The 22,532-nt window shown below is 37.2% G+C and overlaps 1 protein-coding gene across 4 annotated transcripts in view; it reads left to right on the forward strand.

Annotated features, from left to right (window-relative positions):
• GUCY1A2 (guanylate cyclase 1 soluble subunit alpha 2) overlaps window positions 1-22,532 on the forward strand; it is a 428,485-nt gene that overhangs the window by 180,463 nt on the left and 225,490 nt on the right. For all 4 annotated transcript variants that reach the window (XR_005359351.1, XM_038536322.1, XM_038536320.1 and 1 more), the window contains one exon: window positions 15,010-15,495. Coding sequence is in view for 3 of the 4 variants with exons in the window: in XM_038536322.1 (XP_038392250.1) it covers window positions 15,010-15,495 (486 nt within the window). In the remaining variant the exon portion in view is untranslated. The remainder of the gene's footprint in view (window positions 1-15,009; window positions 15,496-22,532) is intronic.

Here is a 22,532-nt window from a genome sequence, read left to right on the forward strand (position 1 = left end):
TATTGTAACACAGGAGCAATATGGGAATTACCAAAATTCTTTGGTCAATATAAATAAGAAAAACAGGAATATTTGAAAACAAACAGACATTAATTTGGCATCTTGATTTGTTCAGTTTAGTTATCTATACCAATTCTTGCTAGTTTGTGCTTTTTGGATATTACCCAAAATATCGTATTAATAAAATACTTGAAGTGTTCCTGTTCTAAGAAGTAACTAGGCCATTAGGAGCCTAGGAGATTACTAGTGGATAGCTCTTCTTAAAATTTTTATTTTTCTTCTTTTCATATACTTTAGAATGTTCAAAGGAAGAGAAAAGGAGTTGGTCCATTAAGAAATCAGAGATCTGTGAAGTCAGACCAAAGATACCATTTGTCCATCCTTCCATTAGATAGTAAAATGATTATTTTCATATAAATTTATTTAATAATTTTATTATTATCTGTAGATTACCCACTATATGGCATGTACTATTCCATATGGTAGAAAACAAAGGAACAGTTAGAAGTCTCTGTACTTCTATTATCAGGACAGACATTAACAAGGAAGAGTAGGAAAATAGTATGACAGGATGGTAAGGGCTAGGGAGAACAATAAACATCACAAAAGGAATAAAATGTGGTAGGGCTAAAATAACAGATGGGTAGATGGTTCTACTGGTTCCGAGCACTTTACTAAAGAACCTTAGAATATGATATGATGTGTCACAGCTAGAACACTCTTATGGTCCAGTAAATAAGTTGGTGTTATGGGTGGAATTGTGTCCTTCAAAAAAATATGTCTTGGAAGGCTAGCCCCCAGTACCTCAGAATGTGACCGTATTTGGAGATAGAGTCCTTACAGAAGTAATTAAGTTAAAATGAGGTCATTAGGGTGGCCTTAATCCAGTATGACTGATGTCCTTATAAAAAGGGAAAACTTCAGACATAGAGATGTACATACACACAGAGAAAGAGAACACCATGTGAAGGTGAGGTCAAATGTTATAGGCCAAGGCACTACCAGAAGCTAGGAGAGAGGCATTTAGAGCAGCAGGGTCTCTTGATCGTGGACTTCTGGTTTCCAAAAGTTTCTGTTTCAGTTTCTGTTGTTCAAGCCATTCAAATTGGTGGTACTTTTAACAGGAGCCCTCACAAACCAGTGCAATCAGTAATTCATTGTAATTAAAGCTTAACAGCGTGTAGGACAATGAGAGATGACAAGCAAAAGGGTTGGAAAACTCCTGATAGCCTATTATGACCCAGGCAGTTTTTATTTAACAAATACGTAATGCTATTATATGCCAGTGACTATTCTGGGTGTTTTGTATTAGCCAATATGTATTCAAATAGCAATCCTGTTATTGAAGTTCATTCATTATTGCCATTTTACAGATGGAGAGTCACATTTTGGTCATGCTATCTACTTCCCATTTCCCAAGGAAAATGTTTGAACAAACATTACATGACCATGCAGAGATCCTTGGGCCTTGTATAGGAAGCTTTCTTGAGGGTTTCCCCACAACATGTGTAAACACACAATTTTTTGAAGTCCTGTTGTTGGTGCTAGTGAAAGGTTCAGGGAAAAGGCATACCCAAGACAAAGATACCCATGTTCTAGTCCCACTTCTGAGTTTCTTTAGCCACAGATCTTGGGCACATCACTTAGTTTTCTTCCATCTCCATCATTACACTTGCTCATATTAACTAAATAACTGCAAAATTAAATCAGAGGATAAATTTAAATTTAAAAATAAACAACAAAGAGAAAGTCTCCAACCCATAGTTTGCCCTGGAGATTTTTATTTTTAGAGGAAATATCTCCGCAATATCTCCCAAACAATGTATTAATTTATATACTCTTTGTAAATACTTAGATCTAAGAAATAATTTAGATTATTTACAGTATACTTGAGAGGTTTTGATATCTCAGTGGAATGAAAGATACACATGTAATTCAGTTTCAAAGAGATAAAGAATTGATAGCAAGTTATTTATGTTGGGTAAGTGTGAAACCAACCATATGTTAGTCCTTTATGCGAAGCTTTAGATTCAGAATTATACATTGAATTATGTTAATCTCAGGACTCTTCTAGTAATTCATTGATGGCCTAGAACCTTAAAGTGGGAGTGATATTAACTAGAATGATAAGGAATATAATCAGGTTGGATGGGAAAGAGCTATAATGGATTCTTTTCTCCAAGGTCACAGCATAGAGGGGATGCAACTCTAGACCACTTCTCAAGTGGGTGATGGAGTTGGGGGAAAGTGATCTTTGATCAAGACCCGGTGCTTAGTCAAGGTAAAGAAGGCTGTGATAATCATCAAATCCCACTCCCTCGACATAGTGAAGATGGATTTATTGCTCCCATGATACATCTGAGGGCAGGTTCGGTATCTGAGCAGCTGGGTTGCAAGAGAGAATTCTGAACCCAGGCTCCTTCTTATTCCACCATCTTGGACACATGTCCTCCATGCAGAGGAAAGAGGAGAGGGAGGACTGGAGAATCACATGACTAAGCTCACATTCCAGTGGTTATGACTCACTTGTATGGCCTTGACCTGACTAGACCCTTTTACTCTCTGCTTTGATCGGTCCGGACCTTCTTGCATGCCCTCAATGTGCCATGCTCTCTTTTCTATCTGGGCCTTTGAACTTGCCATCATTCACTGTGGAACACTTCCCTTGCCATATGCCAACAACTCCTGTGCTTTTCACTTTCATAAACAACCTCCAAGGCATGCTTCTTCAGTTGAATGCTATTATCTTGACAAGGAATTCATACGCATTGTTCATGTTCCTGGGGATGTTTACAAAGACGAATACTGATTATATGTATCTGAGAAATTTAGCCAATGCAAAGTCAACCTTCATTGTGATATTTTAATTATGGTAGTATTTTGTAATGATTTGTGAAGCTTTTTTTGATTGATGGGACATAACTCATTGAAGTAGAAATCTACTACAGACATTTAAATTATTTGCTGTTTTTCTTACTGTTACTGAAAATGCTACAGTGAATAAAGGGATGTATTTTTAACCCATATCCTATGCCTATTCAATGCAGCTTCATAAAATATATTACCATCAGAGTTTCTTCAACATAATAGCATTATAATTTCTTATTTGATTATGTGTCTCTAGCACCAGCCAAATCATCATCATTGTCATAATGCTTAATAACAAGAGTAACAATAGTATAATAATAATCACTGAGTGCATGTATATTGGGTACTAGGTAAGGTTTTTTATGCATATTACCTCATTTAAACTTCACCCTAATGCTATTCCATTAAAATTGTTATTATTCCAGTCTTACAGATGAGGTTGCTATGGCCCTGAAGGGCCATGTGATGTGTCTGTGGTTACTCAGACAGCAAATGATGGAACTAGGCTCTAACTCATATAATTTTTAGTTTCAAAGCTGTCACTCTTTTCATCCATCTCTCCACACTATGTATGGAAAGAACAATTGGTCAGGGCTGTCAGGGCTCTCTAACTTACCTCTGTGTGATCTCTGGCACTCAGCCCTCCCTGGCCTCGGCTTCTCTAATTATAGTAGCCTTGATTGTGTACTCCTTCCAACATCAGAGAGCAAAATACAGCAATGTCTGTAGAAACATTTTAAAACTTGTACAATTCCAAGGGATGATTGAGAGATATTACTGGTCACAAATAGGCTTTATTTGTCAGGCAGACCTTGGCAAACGTTAAGGATGCACTTGGAAAACTCAAATCTCCAAATTGATAACAAAATAAACATTATTCTCTTAAAATGCAGTGGTGTGCCAATGGAAAAAAAATGTAAGGGACCCCCTTCACATCTTTAATGGTTCCACAAATATGGAGGAAAGTCATTCATAAAGTTGTCAAAACAAATACTGTCTAGAGTGTTTGTTGAAAGTTTTGTGATTCACCTTTGATGAAAGTATTTATGAGCTTGTTAATTTCCTAGCTCTGAGCCATTCCTGAATTTTCTGTTCCTCTCTGTTTTATTCAGAACATATCTTCTAGCTCTGAACTATCCACAGTGAGGCTGTGTATGCTGAGAGGTCTGGTTTGAGTCCTTGCCCTTTAACCAACTTGCCTGGCACCATTATGCAAAGTGTCCTCCCCATGCAACTTATTCTTCATTTACATGTGTGAGATGGATGGATTGGGCAAAATGATATTTGAGGCAGTAGTTCCCAAGTCTAGTCAATTTTCAGAATCGCACAGAGGTCTTGTAAAAAAAAAATCAATTTCTGAGCCCAACAACAGGGGGTTCTGATTCAGTACATTTGAGGCAGGCTCAAAATCCACAGTGAGATATCAGAAAGGGAGACAGAACATGAAGAGTCCTAACTCTGGGAAACGAACTAGGGGTGGTGGAAGGGGAGGAGGGCGGGGGGTGGGGGTGAATAGGTGACGGGCACTGAGGGGGGCACTTGACAGGATGAGCATTGTGTGTTATTCTATATGTTGGCAAATTGAACACCAATAAAAAATAAATTTATTATTAAAAAATAAATTTAAAAAAATCCACAGTGAGGTTGCCTAGTAGTTACTGAAGACTTCTTTGTGATGGATATTGTGCTCAACATGGCACATAGGACTTTTTGTAACATTACAACTGTTTGAGGTAAATACTATTCTTATACCCTTGATGACCTATGCCAAGTTTTTAATTGCTAGCTCATTCCTTATAGTCTCTAGGTCCTTGCTTATCTTTATGATTGTATCCTTACTTATACATACCTGGTGGCTCTATGTTCTGAACCTGACAACTGGCTGGTTTTGGAGCTCTAAATCTTGTGTTCATTGTTTCCATGCTTTTGTCCATTGCTTGAGCCTATTCATATTGACAGTCTGAAGACTCTAAACTGGGGAGGGGTTAGATGCCTGTGATTGAGGGCCACTCCAGCCTTCTCTGAGGGTGGAGCTTCAGCTTGAAGTGTGTAACCAGGGTCCCTAAGCGTGCACATGTTCCAGGTCTCAGAGTCACCTTACCCATGCCCTCTCCCCTTGGCTCTCAGGGAAGCCCAGCTTCTCTCTGACCCTCTCAGAGATCCAGCTCAACATCTTGCTTTTTTGTTGCTTGTTTCCTTTGTTTTCATTTGGTTGTTCCATTTTCTGATGTGTGTACGTGGGAGTGTCCTTACAAACCTCTCCTACCTCTTAAGAGATCACTGCCTCAACAGTATGTTTTCATCACGATCTACTTGTTCTGCAGCAGGAGGATCCCTCAGCTCTCCATAACCTGTCCATTCTTTCCTCTTTCTTTGTTTTTAAAATATGTATCTCCTCTGTTAAAATATAAGTTTCTTAAAGGCAGAGACCATGACTGTCTTAAACTCAATTCTATCTTTAGTACTGAGTAAAGTTCTTACATATAACACTTCTTCAAACCTTCTATGTGACATTGTCAAAAGCAAGAACATCTCTGTGACCCAAATACTAATTCATTTCTTACCACAAAGAAATGAAAAATTATACTTAGATCAAATGATGGATGGAATATCAGAACCATGAATTTACTAACACATCAGTGAGTAGCCATATGTGACTCTATGCAATGTAGTTTAAATTAATGAAAATCAAGTAAAACTTAAAATTTCATTCTTTGGTCACACTATTTTCCTAGTTATTTCTTTTAAATGTTTATGCAATTGAGACAAAATGGAAAACACTATTTCTATTACTAAAAATAGCCACCCTTGATCTTTCATTTGACCTCTGATTCACAAGAATGAAATGAGGAATGGGAGAACAAATATTTTAATATAAATGCACACATACACATATAACTCACACATAAATAACATAGACTTGGATAATTGGAAGTTAGGGTTTGTTCTCTTTTTTTCTGAGGCCTTATCAGAATATTTTCATGTTAAATGGGCTGAGTCAGAATGGCTAACTTTTTTTATAATTCCCAATTCTTATTAATTTGTACTCTGTTACTATAAGGCAGCTTCCTTCATCCTTATGTAACAATGAGTTAGTGCTTTGTGCAGGATTATTTTTGTAATATATCCTGAAGAGAGTATAGAATTTCCTGTCATTGCAGAATATTTTAGTGGTTGTTTCAAATATTTACTACAGCGTTCTGAAGTGTAGTTTTATCAACTCATTATATAGAAATGTAACCAAAATCTCCCATGGGATGTATAAGTGGCCTTGTGGTGACAAAGGCACCCCAGAGGTGCAGACTATGTGTGTTAAAGTAAGGAAGACTTTCAGTGCTGTCCTTGAATGTGTGTGATTTACTGATTGTGTGAATGTGATGAAACAATAAAATCATCTGCGCTCTTTGGGAGAAAAGATAATCACTGCACACGAGTCTTAAAAACTGTGTATCAATTTAATATTCCTCACATCATGTGAAATTGTTAAATAAAAAATGTATAAAGAATCAAAAAGCAAAACATAAGCCTTTTGCATTTAGAAAATTGCACAACAAATATCAAAACATTCTCTGATGTACTTCTTTCAACTATGAAGCATAAACCTATTTCCTTTAAATATTGTATGAATCCTGCTGTGATTCAAAAAGAAAAGTGGCATCTAATCATGCAACATTAAATCGACTTTGTTATGTGGTTTACTGACTTATCTATCAAAACAGAATTCAAATCCATTTTTAGAATGAAGTTTTGATAATAAATTTATTTTTTATTGGTGTTCAATTTGCCAACATACAGAATACCACCCAGTGCTCATCCCATCAAGTGCCCCCCTCAGTGCCCGTCACCCATTCACCCTCACCCCCTGCCCTCCTCCCCTTCCACCACCCCTGGTTCGTTTCCCAGAGTTAGGAGTCTTTATGTTCTGTCTCCCTTTCTGATATTTCCCACCCATTTCTTCTCCCTTCCCTTCTATTCCCTTTCACTATTATTTATATTTCCCAAATGAATGAGAAATATAATGTTTGTCCTTCTCCGATTGACTTACTTCACTCAGCATAATACCCTCCAGTTCCATCCACGTTGAAGCAAATGGTGGGTATTTGTCGTTTCTAATGGCTGAGGAATATTCCATTGTATACATAGACCACATCTTCTTTATCCACTTCATCTTTCGATGGACACTGAGGCTCCTTCCACAGTTTGGCTATTGTGGACATGGCTGCTAGAAACATCGGGGTGCAGGTGTCCTGACGTTTCACTGCATCTGAATCTTTGGGGTAAATCCCCAACAGTGCAATTGCTGGGTCGTAGGGCAGGTATATTTTTAACTCTTTGAGGAACCTCCACACAGTTTTCCAGAGTGGCTGCACCAGTTCACATTCCCACCAACAGTGCAGGAGGGTTCCCTTTTCTCCGCATCCTCTCCAACATTTGTGGTTTCCAGCCTTGTTAATTTTCCCCATTCTCACTGGTTTTGAGATTTCAAGAATAGCAATGAAATTAAGTATAAACACATGGCGGGGGGGGGAGGGGAAAGCAAGCACTTCTATGCTAAGATATAATGTCTGGAGGGTTATGTTTTTTTTTTTCTGATTCTATCAATAAACAGTATGAGTTTTATTGTCTCATTTTAGCCTACAGATTAAGTATCATAATTAGCCTGAGATTTTAATATTCCCCCAGATACATATACCTTACAATTGTACCTTATAATTGTACATATACCTTACAATCGAATTTACTGTTTAATTTATTAAAATTGCAAAGATGTTCTGCTTAAATTCCTGCATATTTAAAGTGAGTAAAGTAGTACTGATAGATTGTAGGTATTAAGTAAATATTTGTAAAACAGATGAATATATAAGTAAATGAATGCTTTTAATTTCTGTTAAGTTCTATTTAGTGTACTTAAGAATTTTTATATTGCCTCTTTAAATAAGAATATTTAATGAGGGATTCTTTTTCAGAGAAAATCAAAACAAATTTTGCAGTTATAAAAAATTATAGCTATTATAAATGTAGATATTAGATTGGAATTTTAAGAAACTAATAGCCCTTTGGGAGAAAATTGGTTTTGTATCAAAACAGTATATTTCTCTGGATAATTATGGACTAAAAATCAAAACACAAACAAGTGAATGGTAAAAATAAACAAGCAAAGCAGGAAAACAAAAGCTCTGCTATTTTATCAACTAAGCGATTTTTCACTTAGCATAATTCCCTACAGATTAAGCCACAATTTTACTTCTGTAAGTAGAATATTCTTTATATTATTATATGGTATTCTATGTTAGTTTAACCATTTACCCACTAAAATACATCTGGACTTTTTCCAGTTTTCGCCATTGTGAGTATATCTTATGGTGATTGATTTCTACTTTTTTAAAAATTTCCTACTTTTATTCCATGTAGAACATATTATGTACAATTTCAATTTTAGAAATTTTTAAAAAGATTTTATTTATTTACGTATTTATTTTGAGAGCATGCACAAGCAGGAATGGAGCAGATGAGAGGGGAAGAATCTCAAGTAGACTACCTACTGAGCGTGGAGCCTGATGGGGTCTTGATCTCACAACCCTGAGATCATGACCTGAATGTTGTGGTGGTTTTTTGTTTTTGTCTTTAATGTGGCCATGATCTGGATATGATCTGGCTTAGAGTATGTTCTATGAGTTCTTGAAAAATATGTGTACTATTGCTGTTAGGTGGATCATCCTACATATATTATTAAGATCCTATTTGCTTAATTTTGCTGTTTCAGCCTGTAGTGGCTTCCTATGGTTAGTGTAACCCATTTCCACAAACTGAGGAATGTAAAACAACAGACATTTACTCTTACACAGTCCTGAAGGTCAGAGTCTGAAATCAAAGTGTGGGTAGGGCCATGGTCTCTCCATAACATCTGGAGGAGAATCTATTCCTTGACCCTTTGGCTTCTGGTGGCTACTGGCGAGCCTTGCTGTTTCTTGGCTTGTAGTGACACTACTCCTGTGTCTCTGCCTCCACATCCTCATGGGTTGTGTGTACAATTTCCCTGTGCTTCTCTGTGCTAAGGATACCTGGGATGAATGCAGGTGGTATCATAATTTTTGTTTCACACTCAGTACATATAATTTAGACAACTCAGGAGAAGGATATTTATTCTGTGGTAATTACCCATATTTCTAGTTTTTCTGTTTTTTTTTTTTCCCCCTTCCAGATGCTGTAAGATTCCTTCTCATATTATCTTTCTGCCTGAAAATTTTTCTTTGGCCATTCTTTAAGGGTAGGTCTATGAGGACACAGACTTCTAGTTTTTCTTCGGTTGCCAATGTGTTTGTTTTCTCTTTGTTTTTTTTTTTTAATTTTTAAATTTAAATTCAATTTGCCAACATATAGTATAACACTCATGCTCATCCCATCAAGCACCCTCCTCAGTGTCCATCACCCAGCTACTCCATCTCTGCACCCACCTCTCCTTCCACAACCCTTTATTTCCCAGTCAGGAGTCTCTCATGGTTTGTCTCCCTCTCTAATTTTTCCCACTAAGTTCCCTTCCTTTCCTTTATAATCCCTTTCACTCTTTCTTATATTCCACTTATGAGTGAAACCATATGATGATTGTCTCTTCGTTCTTCAAGAATAGTTTAGTTTACCCAGTTGTAGAATTTATGATAGACTTTTCTTTTGATATTCAGAAGAGCCTGCTCCTTTCTTCTGGCCTCCCTAGTTCAGATGAGAAACCTGCTTCCATGCATTGTACTATTCCCTGTGAGTACTGCATCCTTTCCCTCTGGCTGCTTTCAAGAAATTTTCTTTGAATTTAGTTTTCAGAAGTTTAGTTAGGGATTGAATTAAACTGAGTCTGTTTGTGATGATCCTGTCTGAGATTCATATTGCTCCTTGAACCTGTGGATTTATATCATTTGTCAGATTAGAGACATTTTCTGCCATTATGTTTCCAATTTTTTTTTTCAGTCTTAATCTCTCTCCTTTCTTCCTGGGACTCCCATGATATGAAGGTTGGACTTTTTTTTTTTCTTTTTTTGTTACTGTTCTGCAGGCCCCTGAGGCTCTGTTTATTTATTTTTATTTATTTATTTTAGTCTGTTTTCTCTCTCTGTTCAGACTGAGTAAATTCTCTTGAACTATCCTCAGACTCACTGATTCTTTCCTATCATCTCTGCTCCTTCTTTGAGTCCACCCAGCAAATTTGCTATTTTTGCTGCATTTTTTGGCTCTATAATCAACATTTGGTTATTTTTATATCTTCTATTGCTTCACTGAGATTTTCTAATTTTTTTGCTCTCTTCAAAAGAATTTGTAATTGCTTGTTGAAGCATTTTATGATGGGCTCTTTAAGGTCGTTGACAGATAATTCCAATATCTGATTCATTTCAGTGTTGATATCAATTGATTGCCTTTCCTCATTCAAGATCTTAATTTTCCTGGTTCGAATTACGATGTGTGGCTTCCTATTGTGTACTGGACAGTTTGGCTATTGTGTGAGAAGACACCAGACCCTATTAAAATTTTTATTTTAACAAGCAGTTGCTCTGTTTAGGTTTGGCATGCAGGTCCTGGCCTACTTCTGTGGTCAAGTGGCTGCAATGGCAGTGTAATTTTCAGAGCTCACATGCTGCTATTTTCATCTTTTGAGTTTATTTTTTGCTTCTGGGGCTCCCACTGGCTCTTGTTGCTGCTGCTTGAGGGGGAAGGGCAAACTCCCAGATGCAAGGTGGCCTGCGACCTTTATTCAAAAGAGGAGGTTATCTCCATGCTTGTGGGAAATGAGCACTTCTTGACTGGACTGATGTCAAGATCCTTATTCCTGGTGGCTTCAGCCATGCGGTATCTCAGGAAGGGCCCTGAGAAGAGGGAGAGTCTCAGCACTCTGAGGACATAGAAATTTCTCAAGCTGCCCATTTGTCTCCTAGTTGGTTTTTTTTTTTTTTTTCTTCTTCTTCTTCTTCTGAATCTAATTCTTCAAAGTGAATGCTACTCTGTGAGAACAAAAGCCCATCTGGACACATGGGGACATATCATTCTGTCTGTGCTTTTGTAAGTTATATCCTAAAGATCTGAAATATCTGAAATCACAGCTAGAAGTGACTTTTACTATACTGATTTAGGTGGGTAGGCATGAAAGTAGCTATTTAAATCTACATGAAGAGCAACAACTTCTGTCTTTTTTTCCTGCCTGCTGTGAATATCTCATTAAGGTTATTTTGCTGTCACATTGGTTTGCATGTAGAATTATTATTGCCTCCTCAGTCTCTGCCCAACCCCCTACCCATCCTGCTTCTTCAGTGGTTAAGAGCAGATCCTCTGGAGTCCAACTTGAGTTTAAATGCTGACCCTGCTGTTTATTAGCCTGTGCATTCTGAGCAAGTCTCTTACCTTCCTAAATCTCATCTAAAAAAATGATGACAGTCATAGGGTAAAGTAAAATTTAATAACAACATATAGCTTAAGTACTCAGCACAGTACCTGGCTGGTGACAAGCACGCAACAGATGTGATGAGTTAGCTAGTTGTTCATCCTCAGTAATAGCATTATCATTTCGTCTCCACTTTAGAAAAGCTTTGGAAGTAAAAATAATTGAACCTGGGTTAGTTTGCCCTCTTAATGTCAAGAGAGCAGCAATTCAAATCCAGATCTGCTTTTTACAAATCTTTTTTTGCTAACCATTGTATATAACCATGCTACAAATGATTATCTTGTGAGACTTGAGTCTCCGTGGGAGCATGGGTTAGTCAGTCCATGTTCCGGATATGCAAAAATACAAGAATGTATAGTTTAGAGCCAAGCATACTCAATTTTCAATTAATTATTGATTATAGTGATAAATATTTTTATAGATATATCTATGCATAAAAATAAAAAAACACAGCTAGTTTAATATAACCTGACCACCATACTTTGTAAAAGGATGACTTTTAACCCTTTTGCCCAAATACTCCTTTTTCATTATGCTTACCAGTTTCTGAAATCTGATAGATTGATTTTAGAAGATTTTATTTCTCCATTTGACAGAGTCAAAGCACAAGTAGAAAGAGCATCAGAGGGAGAAGGAGGCTCCCTGCCAAGCAGGGAGCCTGATGCTGGGCTTGATCCCAGAATCCTGAGATCATGACCTGAGTTAAAGGCAGGTGCTTAACCAACTGAGCCACCTGGGCGCCCCTGAAATCTGATAGATTTAAAAACAGTTTATTTTTCTTAGGCATTATGCTCTTTCATTTAAATTTTAGTATAATTAGAAATGCATTAAGAACTTACATGTTTCCATTTTATGTATTTTCCCATAAATCTGCTTCCTATACATAAGAATATATAATTTCTATAATAATTCTGCACATTGCTAAATGAACAAGTGAAGATGATGGTGAATTCCTGAATTTATGATTATAATGGTACAAATGTAATTCAAAAGGAATAATTTATGTTATTACCAATTAAAGTAAAAACACATTTATGATAGAGACACAAATGCTTCAGTTATATTTGCCCATTTATTAAATAAGGGAAAAATTCACTGATGAAAAAATATTAAAAGTTATTTACATGTACATTGGGGCTTATCTTATGAGTTGTTATTCTGTAGTGTAGGAGGTAAGCAATCACTTTTTCCTCAGACTCTGTTGATTCAGAGATTTCAAAATAAAAACCACCCAAACAGCTAATGGCCACGTATAGATCAAGAACCTATTTATGTTTTATATTTTTGAGCTAGGAATTGCAGATATTCGACTCAGCTTCTTTTAAGTTAAACAAAAACGCTATTGTTTATTACATATAGCAAATAATACATAATGTTGTTAGTGCATGTACCATAGGCTGATTCTGTATCTGACATAAAGAGAGATGGTGGCAAGGGAGAAAGGGGTCCATTTGTGATGGGACACGTGGAGGTTGATGTCTTGGAAGAGAATGAAGTAATGAGGAAAGAGGGAGGGGCAGGGAGTGCTCATAAGAGAGAGAGACAGGCAGCAGGAGAGACAAAGACCAAGTGAAGAGAGGATGCTGGAAGTATAAGTCCATAAAACAAAGGGGAGAAGGGAGAAAAAAGTAAGATGGAGAAGAAGAAAACATCTGAAATGTGAGGGGGGAGAGAGAGAGAGAGAGAGAGAGAGAGAGAGAGAGACCACATACGTCTAAATCTAGATTTAGATCTCTGAGCATCAGAGATTTGCTTTTACAAAACTTAAACTTTATGAATAAATGGATCATGGTCAATTTTTAGCTTTGATGTTGTAGATTTTGTGTATCTTCCTTATGACACCTTCACCATCCCGATGGTGGGCAAGCATGTGCCATTAACAGCAGTCCTCTCAACACAGCCTGCCAGGCACAGCACACAGGACACAGCCTGGATATTCTCAGAACAGTCATCTCTGTCTGTACTCAGGCCATAGCCTGCAGCCTTGGGAAACTGCCCTTGGTGGTGGTGGTGGGCGGCGGGGGGAGGGATTGGGAGTGTCTTCTGCACACCATTTTCTGGCCTCCATCACCATCCTATGTATCCTTGAGAAGGGGCATATTCTTTTATCTTTTTATGCTAATGACCTAGAGCAGTGTGAGTAAATAGGAAACAATAAATATTTCATTGAAGAAATGAGAGTACTAGGTATCAGAGGAGGAAATACTGAACACTCGTGGTAACTTCACTTAAGATAAAGCAAACATTTCATTTCATAAAAATTATAGTGTCAAGGGAGGACCTGATTTTATTTCCATGTCTGTACTGAATCTTGATGAATGGTACAGGTGGAATCATGTAAAACATAGATGCAGGCCTACACATCCAAATCTCTCAGTTTTACTGTATGTTTGTTCTATGCCTTCAGTTTCATCAGCCAGCCAAACTACTTCATGCTACAAATAATAAAGGAAAATAAATTTAATGAGCCACATCCATGTGGCAGTGGAAGGTGATATAGGTTAAACAGATATGCACTCTTGGTGGTCAACTCTTGGGCTGTTCTTTCTAGGTCATTACCACCTCTCTCCTTTCCAGGAGATACCTTACTCTGGCCCAGATAACTCTGTACAGCCACATCCTTTTTTTATTTTTATTATTTTTTAAAGATTTTATTTATTTGACAGAGAGAGAGAGGGAGAGATAGCATGAGCAGGGGAGGGATAAGCAGAGGGTAAGGGAGCAACAGGATCCTCACCAAGTGTAGAGGCTGATGTGGGACTCTATCCCAATCCTGGGATCATGACCTGAGCCGAAGGCAGATGCTTAACTGACTGAGCCACTGAGTCCCACTGTACAGCAACATCCTAAGTGCATTTCCTTTCCTGCTGCCGCTCCTTCCCTTGGAATGGCTCATAGGGTGCCATGCTAAGCTAGCATCAGTTTGCGTCCACTGATGGAACACATGAAACATCAGTCGCCCAAGTTCTGTAGTCAAAGAATACAGAAAGGAGGGACCAATTTAAAGTAGTGCATCTTCAGATTCTTTATCTTCCTAACTGAATTCCTTTAGTGTTATTCTGATTTAGGGGGTATATTTTCAGCTCATAGTGAACATGATATTTGATTGAAAATTACTTCCTGATAATACAGACATAATCACATCTAGTTTAAATTTTTATTTTTAAAGATAAAGTGAATCATTCTGTAAGTCAGTGCAAGAACTACTATATATTCAAAGGTCTACAAGCCTTGAAAAATGACTTATGTAAGGCCAAACAATTATTTTGATTTATTTGAATTTCTGGACTTTTTTTCCCTGAGTGTTATTTTAATGACTTGAATACAGTTGTTTTGACAGATGGATTTATCCTAATTTTATTATTAAGCAGGTTGAAAGGTGCTAAATTGACTCATGAGCCAATTTCATGATGAGCCTGAGTGTAATTTCATTTTGAATAAAAAATGTTTTTCAGGTTCATTTCTCATTGATCTCACTCATCATTTCATCATTGTCTTTAGGAAGTAGCAAAGTGGGGCATAATAACAAAGATTTCTGTTCAGAACCATGAATTTTACACAGGTTGCCAACCATATTCAAATTTGCTCATATGAATGCAGAAATTCAGCATAGCTAATATACATTTCTTGTTCCTTCTCTTCATCAGATAGTAAATTAACTTTTTTTGTGAACCTACTATGTGAAGAGCACTGATTAAAATTTCATGTTAATTTTGCAGGTGATGGAAGTCAAAGGACAGATGATCCATGTCCCAGAATCAAATTCCATTTTATTCTTGGGCTCTCCATGTGTGGACAAGTTGGATGAACTCATGGGCCGAGGGCTGCATCTCTCAGACATCCCTATTCATGATGCCACCCGAGATGTCATTCTGGTTGGTGAACAGGCAAAGGCACAAGATGGCTTGAAGAAGAGGATGGATAAATTAAAGGCAACTTTGGAAAGAACTCATCAGGCCCTGGAAGAAGAAAAAAAGAAAACAGTGGATCTTCTGTATTCTATTTTCCCTGGTGATGTAGCCCAGCAGCTGTGGCAAGGGCAGCAGGTGCAGGCAAGAAAGTTTGATGACGTTACCATGCTCTTCTCGGACATTGTTGGCTTCACAGCCATATGTGCCCAGTGTACTCCCATGCAGGTGATCAGCATGCTGAATGAACTGTATACCAGGTTTGACCACCAGTGTGGATTTTTGGATATTTATAAGGTAAAGGGGTTTAGTTACTTATACACAAGTATTTTTTTTATCATAAGTGATCTGAAATTGCAAGGATACAATTTTCTTTGTAAAGTTAAACTTGGTAGTAAATAATGGAAATCTCTTTAATTTAGAAATTTTAGACAGACTACAAGTATTCCTGTTTAATGGGTACATGTCCATTATAAGTCAGTTTATAGTATTGACTAATAGGTAACTGAATCATAATATTGTTTAGTAAGGAAAAGGCTGTAGAGCTCCTTCTCTAAGTTCATTATTATTATTATAGAATTAAATTGCTGAGTTCCAGACAACTTTTCACAACATAATTAGTCTTTCTTAGAGAACAGGATTCCAATATGAACTAAGAATTTTTATTTGACAGTTAATATGAAGAAGTAAGTTATGTTAAAATATGCATTGCATTATCAGTAAATGATGATTAATCAGTGTTTTGCACTGCATTGTCAAATAAGGTAAGTCCTTCTAATTCTGAAGGAATACTTGTAAATATTCTATCTATTACCAAATGACCAGTGGTTTTTAGTGGAAGCACTTTACTTTTCCAAGCCAAATAGTGGAAGAGCTTTGAAAATGGGTACCAGTTACCATTTTTGGGGTCTGATTTGGTGAACTCCTTATGAATGTATTACCCAAATTGGGGCAATCTCTTGAGTGATTCAGCCTCTTATCCACCTAATGAATAACTCTGTAACTTTACATAATTTCCCATGGATTACGCATTGTTGAGGTACATGGTTTTTTTATATGAAGAACAGAAAGTACTTTGAGTATAAACAGTAGTGAACTGTAGGCTTTTATTTTCTCTTTACTAATCCATTTACACTGCTTTCTTTTTATAGTATGATCTACACAGAAGAAGACTTGAAAAGAAGCATTGTAGTTTCATATTATTATCCCACAGGGTGTTTTCATTATGGTGTTTCTCCTTTAGAGAAACATGTTCTCTAGTTCCATTATATATAATGGAATTTAGCTGATGCTAAATATTTTAATAAGTCTCTTTGGAGGGGTGAACATTCAGTGTGTGGTATAAGCAAACTTCCTTATAATGTATTGTTATATAATATATGGCAGAGGTTGTCAAATATCTGATCCTAAATCAAAGAGACATGACAGTGAGTTTGCCACTGTTACACTCGGTCATTTCCAGAAGGTAGAGCAGCTTGGCCTGAATCTGCCAGCATATTCCTTTCCCCAGACTGAGGGCTCTACTGTACTAATCTCAGCAATGACCAACCTCCTTCCTCTATGAACCCCTGATTTGCTGTGTTAGCTTTCTCCAACTAAAGTTGTCATGTTATTTTGGCCCTAAGCTCTTAAAACTAAATGAGAATGATAAACAAATAACTAGATTCTCCTTTGAAAGAGCAAGGGAATCCCTAATTTAATATAAGCATCAGGTTTTGAGAAAAAAAAGAAAAACATGATGTCTTCTGAGGGTACTACCACTTCGAGGTTTGAAATATGGATTTCACAGACATCAAGTTTCCTTTCGCTTGAGATAAGCTAGGATACCTCATTGTAAAAGAAAATTTATGGGACTATCCTGCATGATCCTCAAATTTTTCTGTATGTTTTTTACACCATGGATAGTTCCATAAAGTAGTAAATAATTATCAGCAAGTTTTCAGTTATAAAATGAATTTACTGTTTCCCTGATTCTAAGGATTGGCTTTCCAGCCTTCATATATAAACAAAACATTCCTGGTTCACAAATTCTCTTAAATTCAACTTGCTTATGAAATTTCAGCAATAAGTTTATAAAATAATACAATTTTAAGGCCAGGTATTTTTAACATACCTTTGGTGCTGGTATGTGTTTGTATCTTGAATAGGTGTCTGTGGCAGGTTTCATGTTCACTCAGGTAATGGGGGTTGAGTGTAGAGTCCAGACAGGGAAACACGTTATGTGCTAAAGCAGAGTGATGATAGGATGGCCAAAGAGAGAGAAAGACAAAATAAAGAGAGAATATTACCCTTGCATAGGATCAAGCAATGTACCTTATAGGAAATTTATTAGGAGAAACATAAATTAGAGATCCTCTGAGTTACCTAATTTGAGATTTCTAATCATCATAAGCAGACTAGCTTATTTTCTAGAAAATTTACACGGTGCTGTTTTTTACCATGAGCTATCTGCTAAATTTTTAATGGCTATTGAAAAAAAAATTCTAAAGGTGGTAGAATTTTTAAAGGACCATACACCTGCTGATTTCATAAAACTAAGACTTTTGCTGGACTTAGAGTCCATTTAGAATTTTTGTGGAATAATTATACCTCACAGAAAAATATGGTGGAGCCCAATTTTATGTTAGAAATGTGAAAGGAAACCAAGTAGAGCTGAATGCCAAGAAAAATGCAGAAAGAGTTCCCCACAGGGGGGCATTTAAAGTCTGCCACTGTCCAGTGAGACTCCAGTTCCCAAACTGATGGTTGTCCTTTTCTTGATCATCATTTTATTCCATGTTTACCTATCATTTGGGAGGATGACGCAGTGATAGATTATAATTCCAGGGGTAGAATTCAGCTAAAGTAGGCTGTAGTGAGAAATAAACCTTCTACAAAGAAGGAAGTGTAAGAGGAAGCTATAGATTTTACTGTGCATGTTTCAAGCATTTAGAAAATTAAAATCTTTACAATGCTTGGCTGCCAAGATGTTACAGGTATATGAATACAAGTAAAATCTAGGTAAATTGAAGGAAGCATGGGTTATAATTTTGATCCTCTTATAATTAGAAAAGTAAATATTTAGTAAAAAGTCAACATAAAGAGTGCACGGTTTTTGCTCCTCTAATTTTATAGGGTATAGAGAATGAACAAAGAACCAGTAATTCTAACCTTTCTTATTTTTGGCATATAGATGATAATGATAGCATTAGATATTGAAGCAACCTAGTGAGGGTTTTACCTTACTTTTGCCTCTGGCAAGCCCATTAGTTAGAAACAAGGGAGAAGCAAGAAGGGTTAGTGAGCCCTTCATGCTTCTCTCACTCCATTGAGCCAAGGATGCAGTCCCCCGGTGCTATCCTAAATGCACTTCTTAGACATCGCTTCTTCATACCTTTAAGCACTTTGTAAACTGCACTTTTCTCAATTTGTCACCTATAAAGTTAAGATGCTAAATGTATCCACCTCAGAGTTACTGTATTTCAGTGAGCTGATAGAGGCAAAGTGTTTATAACAGCAACTGGCGTGAGGTAGTGAAGTACAGGGGAGCAGGCATTGTTAGTTCTCAGACAAGTACATCTGGACATACAGCAGTGTGCCTATGAGACTACTCTGGGTGTTTTCATATGTAGATAACAAGAGTGTACTCTGTGCTTATGACAAAAGAATAAAATATCTCACTTAATCTCCCATGATTAACAGGTGGGGTGGTTTCATTATGTCCATTGGGAAAGGTTAAATAATCCAGACAACATGACTCATATATCAGTATTTTAACGAGAGCTTGTCTGATTCTAAAGGCTATAATATTTTCATGAGTCTGGGCTATGATCTAGACAAAGATAAAAGAACAAAAACAAATAGTGGAACCGGTTTTAAAACTATGTCATGTCATCAGTAACTATAGTTAGACTGTCACCTGTTGAAGAAAAATCCTGTGATCATCTTGTCCAAATCTGCCCACTTCCCTTCTAGTAGCAAATAGTTCAGAGTTTTGAGAAGCTGTGTTTACAAGTTGGGGGCTCTCAGGGTGCCTAGGTGGCTCAACTGGTTAAGTATCCGACTCCTAATTTCAGCTCAGGTCATGATCTCATTGTCATGAGATAGAGCCCCACATTGGGCTCTGTACTAGGTGTGTAAGCTGCTTAGGATTCTCTCTCTCTCTCTGTCCCTCTTTCCCTGCTTGCTCTCTCTCAAGAAAAAAAAAAAAAAATTGGGGACTGTCCCATCTGCCGTCCTCCTTTTTGATCAGAAACCAGTAGCATCTTCTCTCTTCATTACTTTTATGGAGAATAACATACCAAGAATGGAACAATGGGATCAGTGGTCCCAAGTGCAGGCCATGGGCAATATAATTTTAAAATAATAAAATGAATAAAAATTTATTTTTAAAAATAATTTTGGCCAGGCAACTCTTAAAAAAACGTTAGTAATAAAATCTTTTCCTCTTTTGTGGTGGGGGTAGAAGAAGCATTTCCATTGCAAACCCCAAACTTGGTTTGCAGAGGTTAGTGAAGTTATACATTAAGTATCACTGCCAGACTTGGATTGGAGAGAATGGGTAGAAAGACAAGATGGAGTAGCCAGAAAACGCCAGATTTGTTAGATCAGGGAACTGGTGTTGAGTATCTGAAAAACAACACAAAGTTCATATTGACAAGGGAATGCAAGTATTCTAAGTTCGTGTGGAAAAGTTGAGGGTAACAAAATAGGAAGGAAGAGGAATCCAGACCCATTCTTAGGGGAACAAACCTTTGGGACTGAGAACAAGGATACAGGAACTGGAAACAAGGCATTGTGTCCAGGCAGCAAGTATGAAGACAAGCATCAGGACAAACAGATACAGAGCCAGAGTCTTTTCCCCGTCCAGGACTCTTAGAACCAGGGGATGCATAGGTTCCCCTCTATAGAGTCAACAGGTAATATAATAATGCAACTTCATCAAAGGATATAGAGATAACCACTGAGCTTTTAAATGCTGAAACAGGAGTTAGACCCACAGAGGAGCTAGAGTTAGCAGGTTAGTTCTATCCATTCTTGAAAATGAATAGAACATATTTGGAGACTCTTGACATTACTATAATTTGAAAATTGTGAGATAGCTTGAGTCCTGAAAATCTCCGAAAACCAATGGAGACACTATTGACTTTGTAACTTCCAAACTTCTGTAAATACAACACAAATAAAAAGAGCTAGAAAGCTGTTAAGATCATATACATTTCATATAATTTATATAAGTAGATTGTTCTGTTTTGGTCTATTAACTATAGAGTCCTAAAATGTACATCCTAAAATGAATAGCGAATACAGAAGTACACAGTGATAAATATCCAAGATAGTAAGGTTTATATATCAGATGGACAGAGTTCAATCTTGAGTGGGCACATTAATACCTCAAGGAAACAGTCATGCTCCCCTTTGGATTCAGACGTCTTAGTGAAGACTGTGTATACTTTGCACTATCAAGCTAGTGGTTTGTAAATTGGATAAGGAGCTATCCCAGACTAAAATTCCCATCATTAACCTACTTTGTAGGAGCTGAGAGCAGATGTTTCTCATATAAACTTACCAGGCTACAGAACTCTATGCCTCGAGAATTTTTTTTTCTTGTCTTTTGACCAAATGGAGCTACTACAGCCTTTGTCCACTGGACCTTCAGCCAGTTTCCAGGAAATGAAGCAGAATCTCAAGGATACACTCTAGAGTGAATTGGATTCAGCAAGAAAAAAAAATACTGAAATGCCTCCCTTCCAACTTGGTTTGTTTTGTGATAAAATAGCCTTTTAAAATACTTAAGTACTTAGGTTATTCTTGGAATTTTAGAAACATGTGTATATCCTCTTACTCCATTTCCCAGCACTGAATGCCCATTCCATATGGTAAATACTGAGTGACTGGTTCATCCCCCCCGCCCCGCCAGATTTACATATTTTCTGCTTTAATGATCAGTACACATACATTTGAAATTAAAGCTAACCAAAGATTTATACTAGTCCTCAGTGGTTTCCATCAGCATCAATGCCATTGATTTTTACTAGAAATGAAGTCACAGTGTCTTCTCATACATCTAGAAAACAGGAATTTCTAAAGTAAAAATATGTGTGTATAGATATATATATTTTTTCCACATCATTCATTCACTCATCCAATAAATATTGTTGCCTCACTCACTTGATAATAGGGTGGCTCCTATGGAAGCCTACAAAGTGTTATGGAAATTCATATATATATATTTAGCCCAATTTTAATGAGTAGAGAAGAACTAATTTACATGCTTTGTAAGGTAAGGTGAAAGTCACAGATAAGCATTCTATTCTGATATCTTTTCTACTAGGGGGATTGTATTGTCACTTTCAAAATACATTAATGCCCTAAAAATTACCTGATGAGGGTTTTGCCTCATTTAAATTCTTGCCTTCAGCATACTTAGGTTGGAGATAAGGGAGAAACAAGGGGAAGGGTGGATACTTTTCCATGTTCCTGCCCTGTATTCAGATAAAGCTGCCGAGCCCCAGTGCTACTTTACTATATGCTACGTGGAGTTCTGGTCCTTTTACATTTAACCTCTTATTTGCCCTCTCTACTTGAGTTTTACCATCTGTAAATAGACTAATTTCATCTACCACATAGTTATATTTTATGAGTTTTTAAATGAAATAGGCATAAAGTGTTTATTGCAGTGTCTGGCCCATGGTAGTAAATATAGATGCTAACTGTCCTTTCTCAAATAGGTGTTTCTGGTTATAGATGGTGAGTGGGTGTGTGTTTTATATGCACACGCTTATATGTGCATGTGTTTGTATATAAATACAGTGTAGCCAGTGATTTAAAAAATATATATATATTTTATTGGGCAGCCCCGGTGGCTCAGCGGTTTAGCGCCGCCTTCGGCTTGGGGTGTGATCCTGGAGACCCGGATCAAGTCCCACGTCGGGCTCCCTGCATGGAGCCTGCTTCTTCCTCTGCTTGTGTCTCTGCCTCTCTCTCTGTCTGTCATGAATAAATAAATAAAATCTTTTAAAAAATATTTTATTTATTTGATAGAGAAGAGAGGAGAGCTCAGAGGGAGAGGGGGAGGGAGAGGGAGAAGCAGGCTCCCGGCTGAGCAGAAAGCGGAATGAGCCTGGGGCTCCATTCCAGGACCTGGGATCAGGAACTGAGCCAAAAGCAGATGCTTCACTGACTGAGACATCCAGATGCTCCTAACCAGTGCTTATTAGAGATAGATAAAATGTTAATTTGCTTGGGTTCATTCTTCCAGGTCATGAGAATTACATTGTATACCACAGAAAGTGTATGAAAGGAGGATAGGGAGAGAAGTAAAAGTCAGGGCTAAGAGAAGCCCCCTGAAATGC

Source organism: Canis lupus, chromosome 5 (genome assembly GCF_011100685.1).
Source record: "Canis lupus familiaris isolate Mischka breed German Shepherd chromosome 5, alternate assembly UU_Cfam_GSD_1.0, whole genome shotgun sequence".
In the NCBI taxonomy this organism is placed as follows: Eukaryota; Metazoa; Chordata; class Mammalia; order Carnivora; family Canidae; genus Canis; species Canis lupus.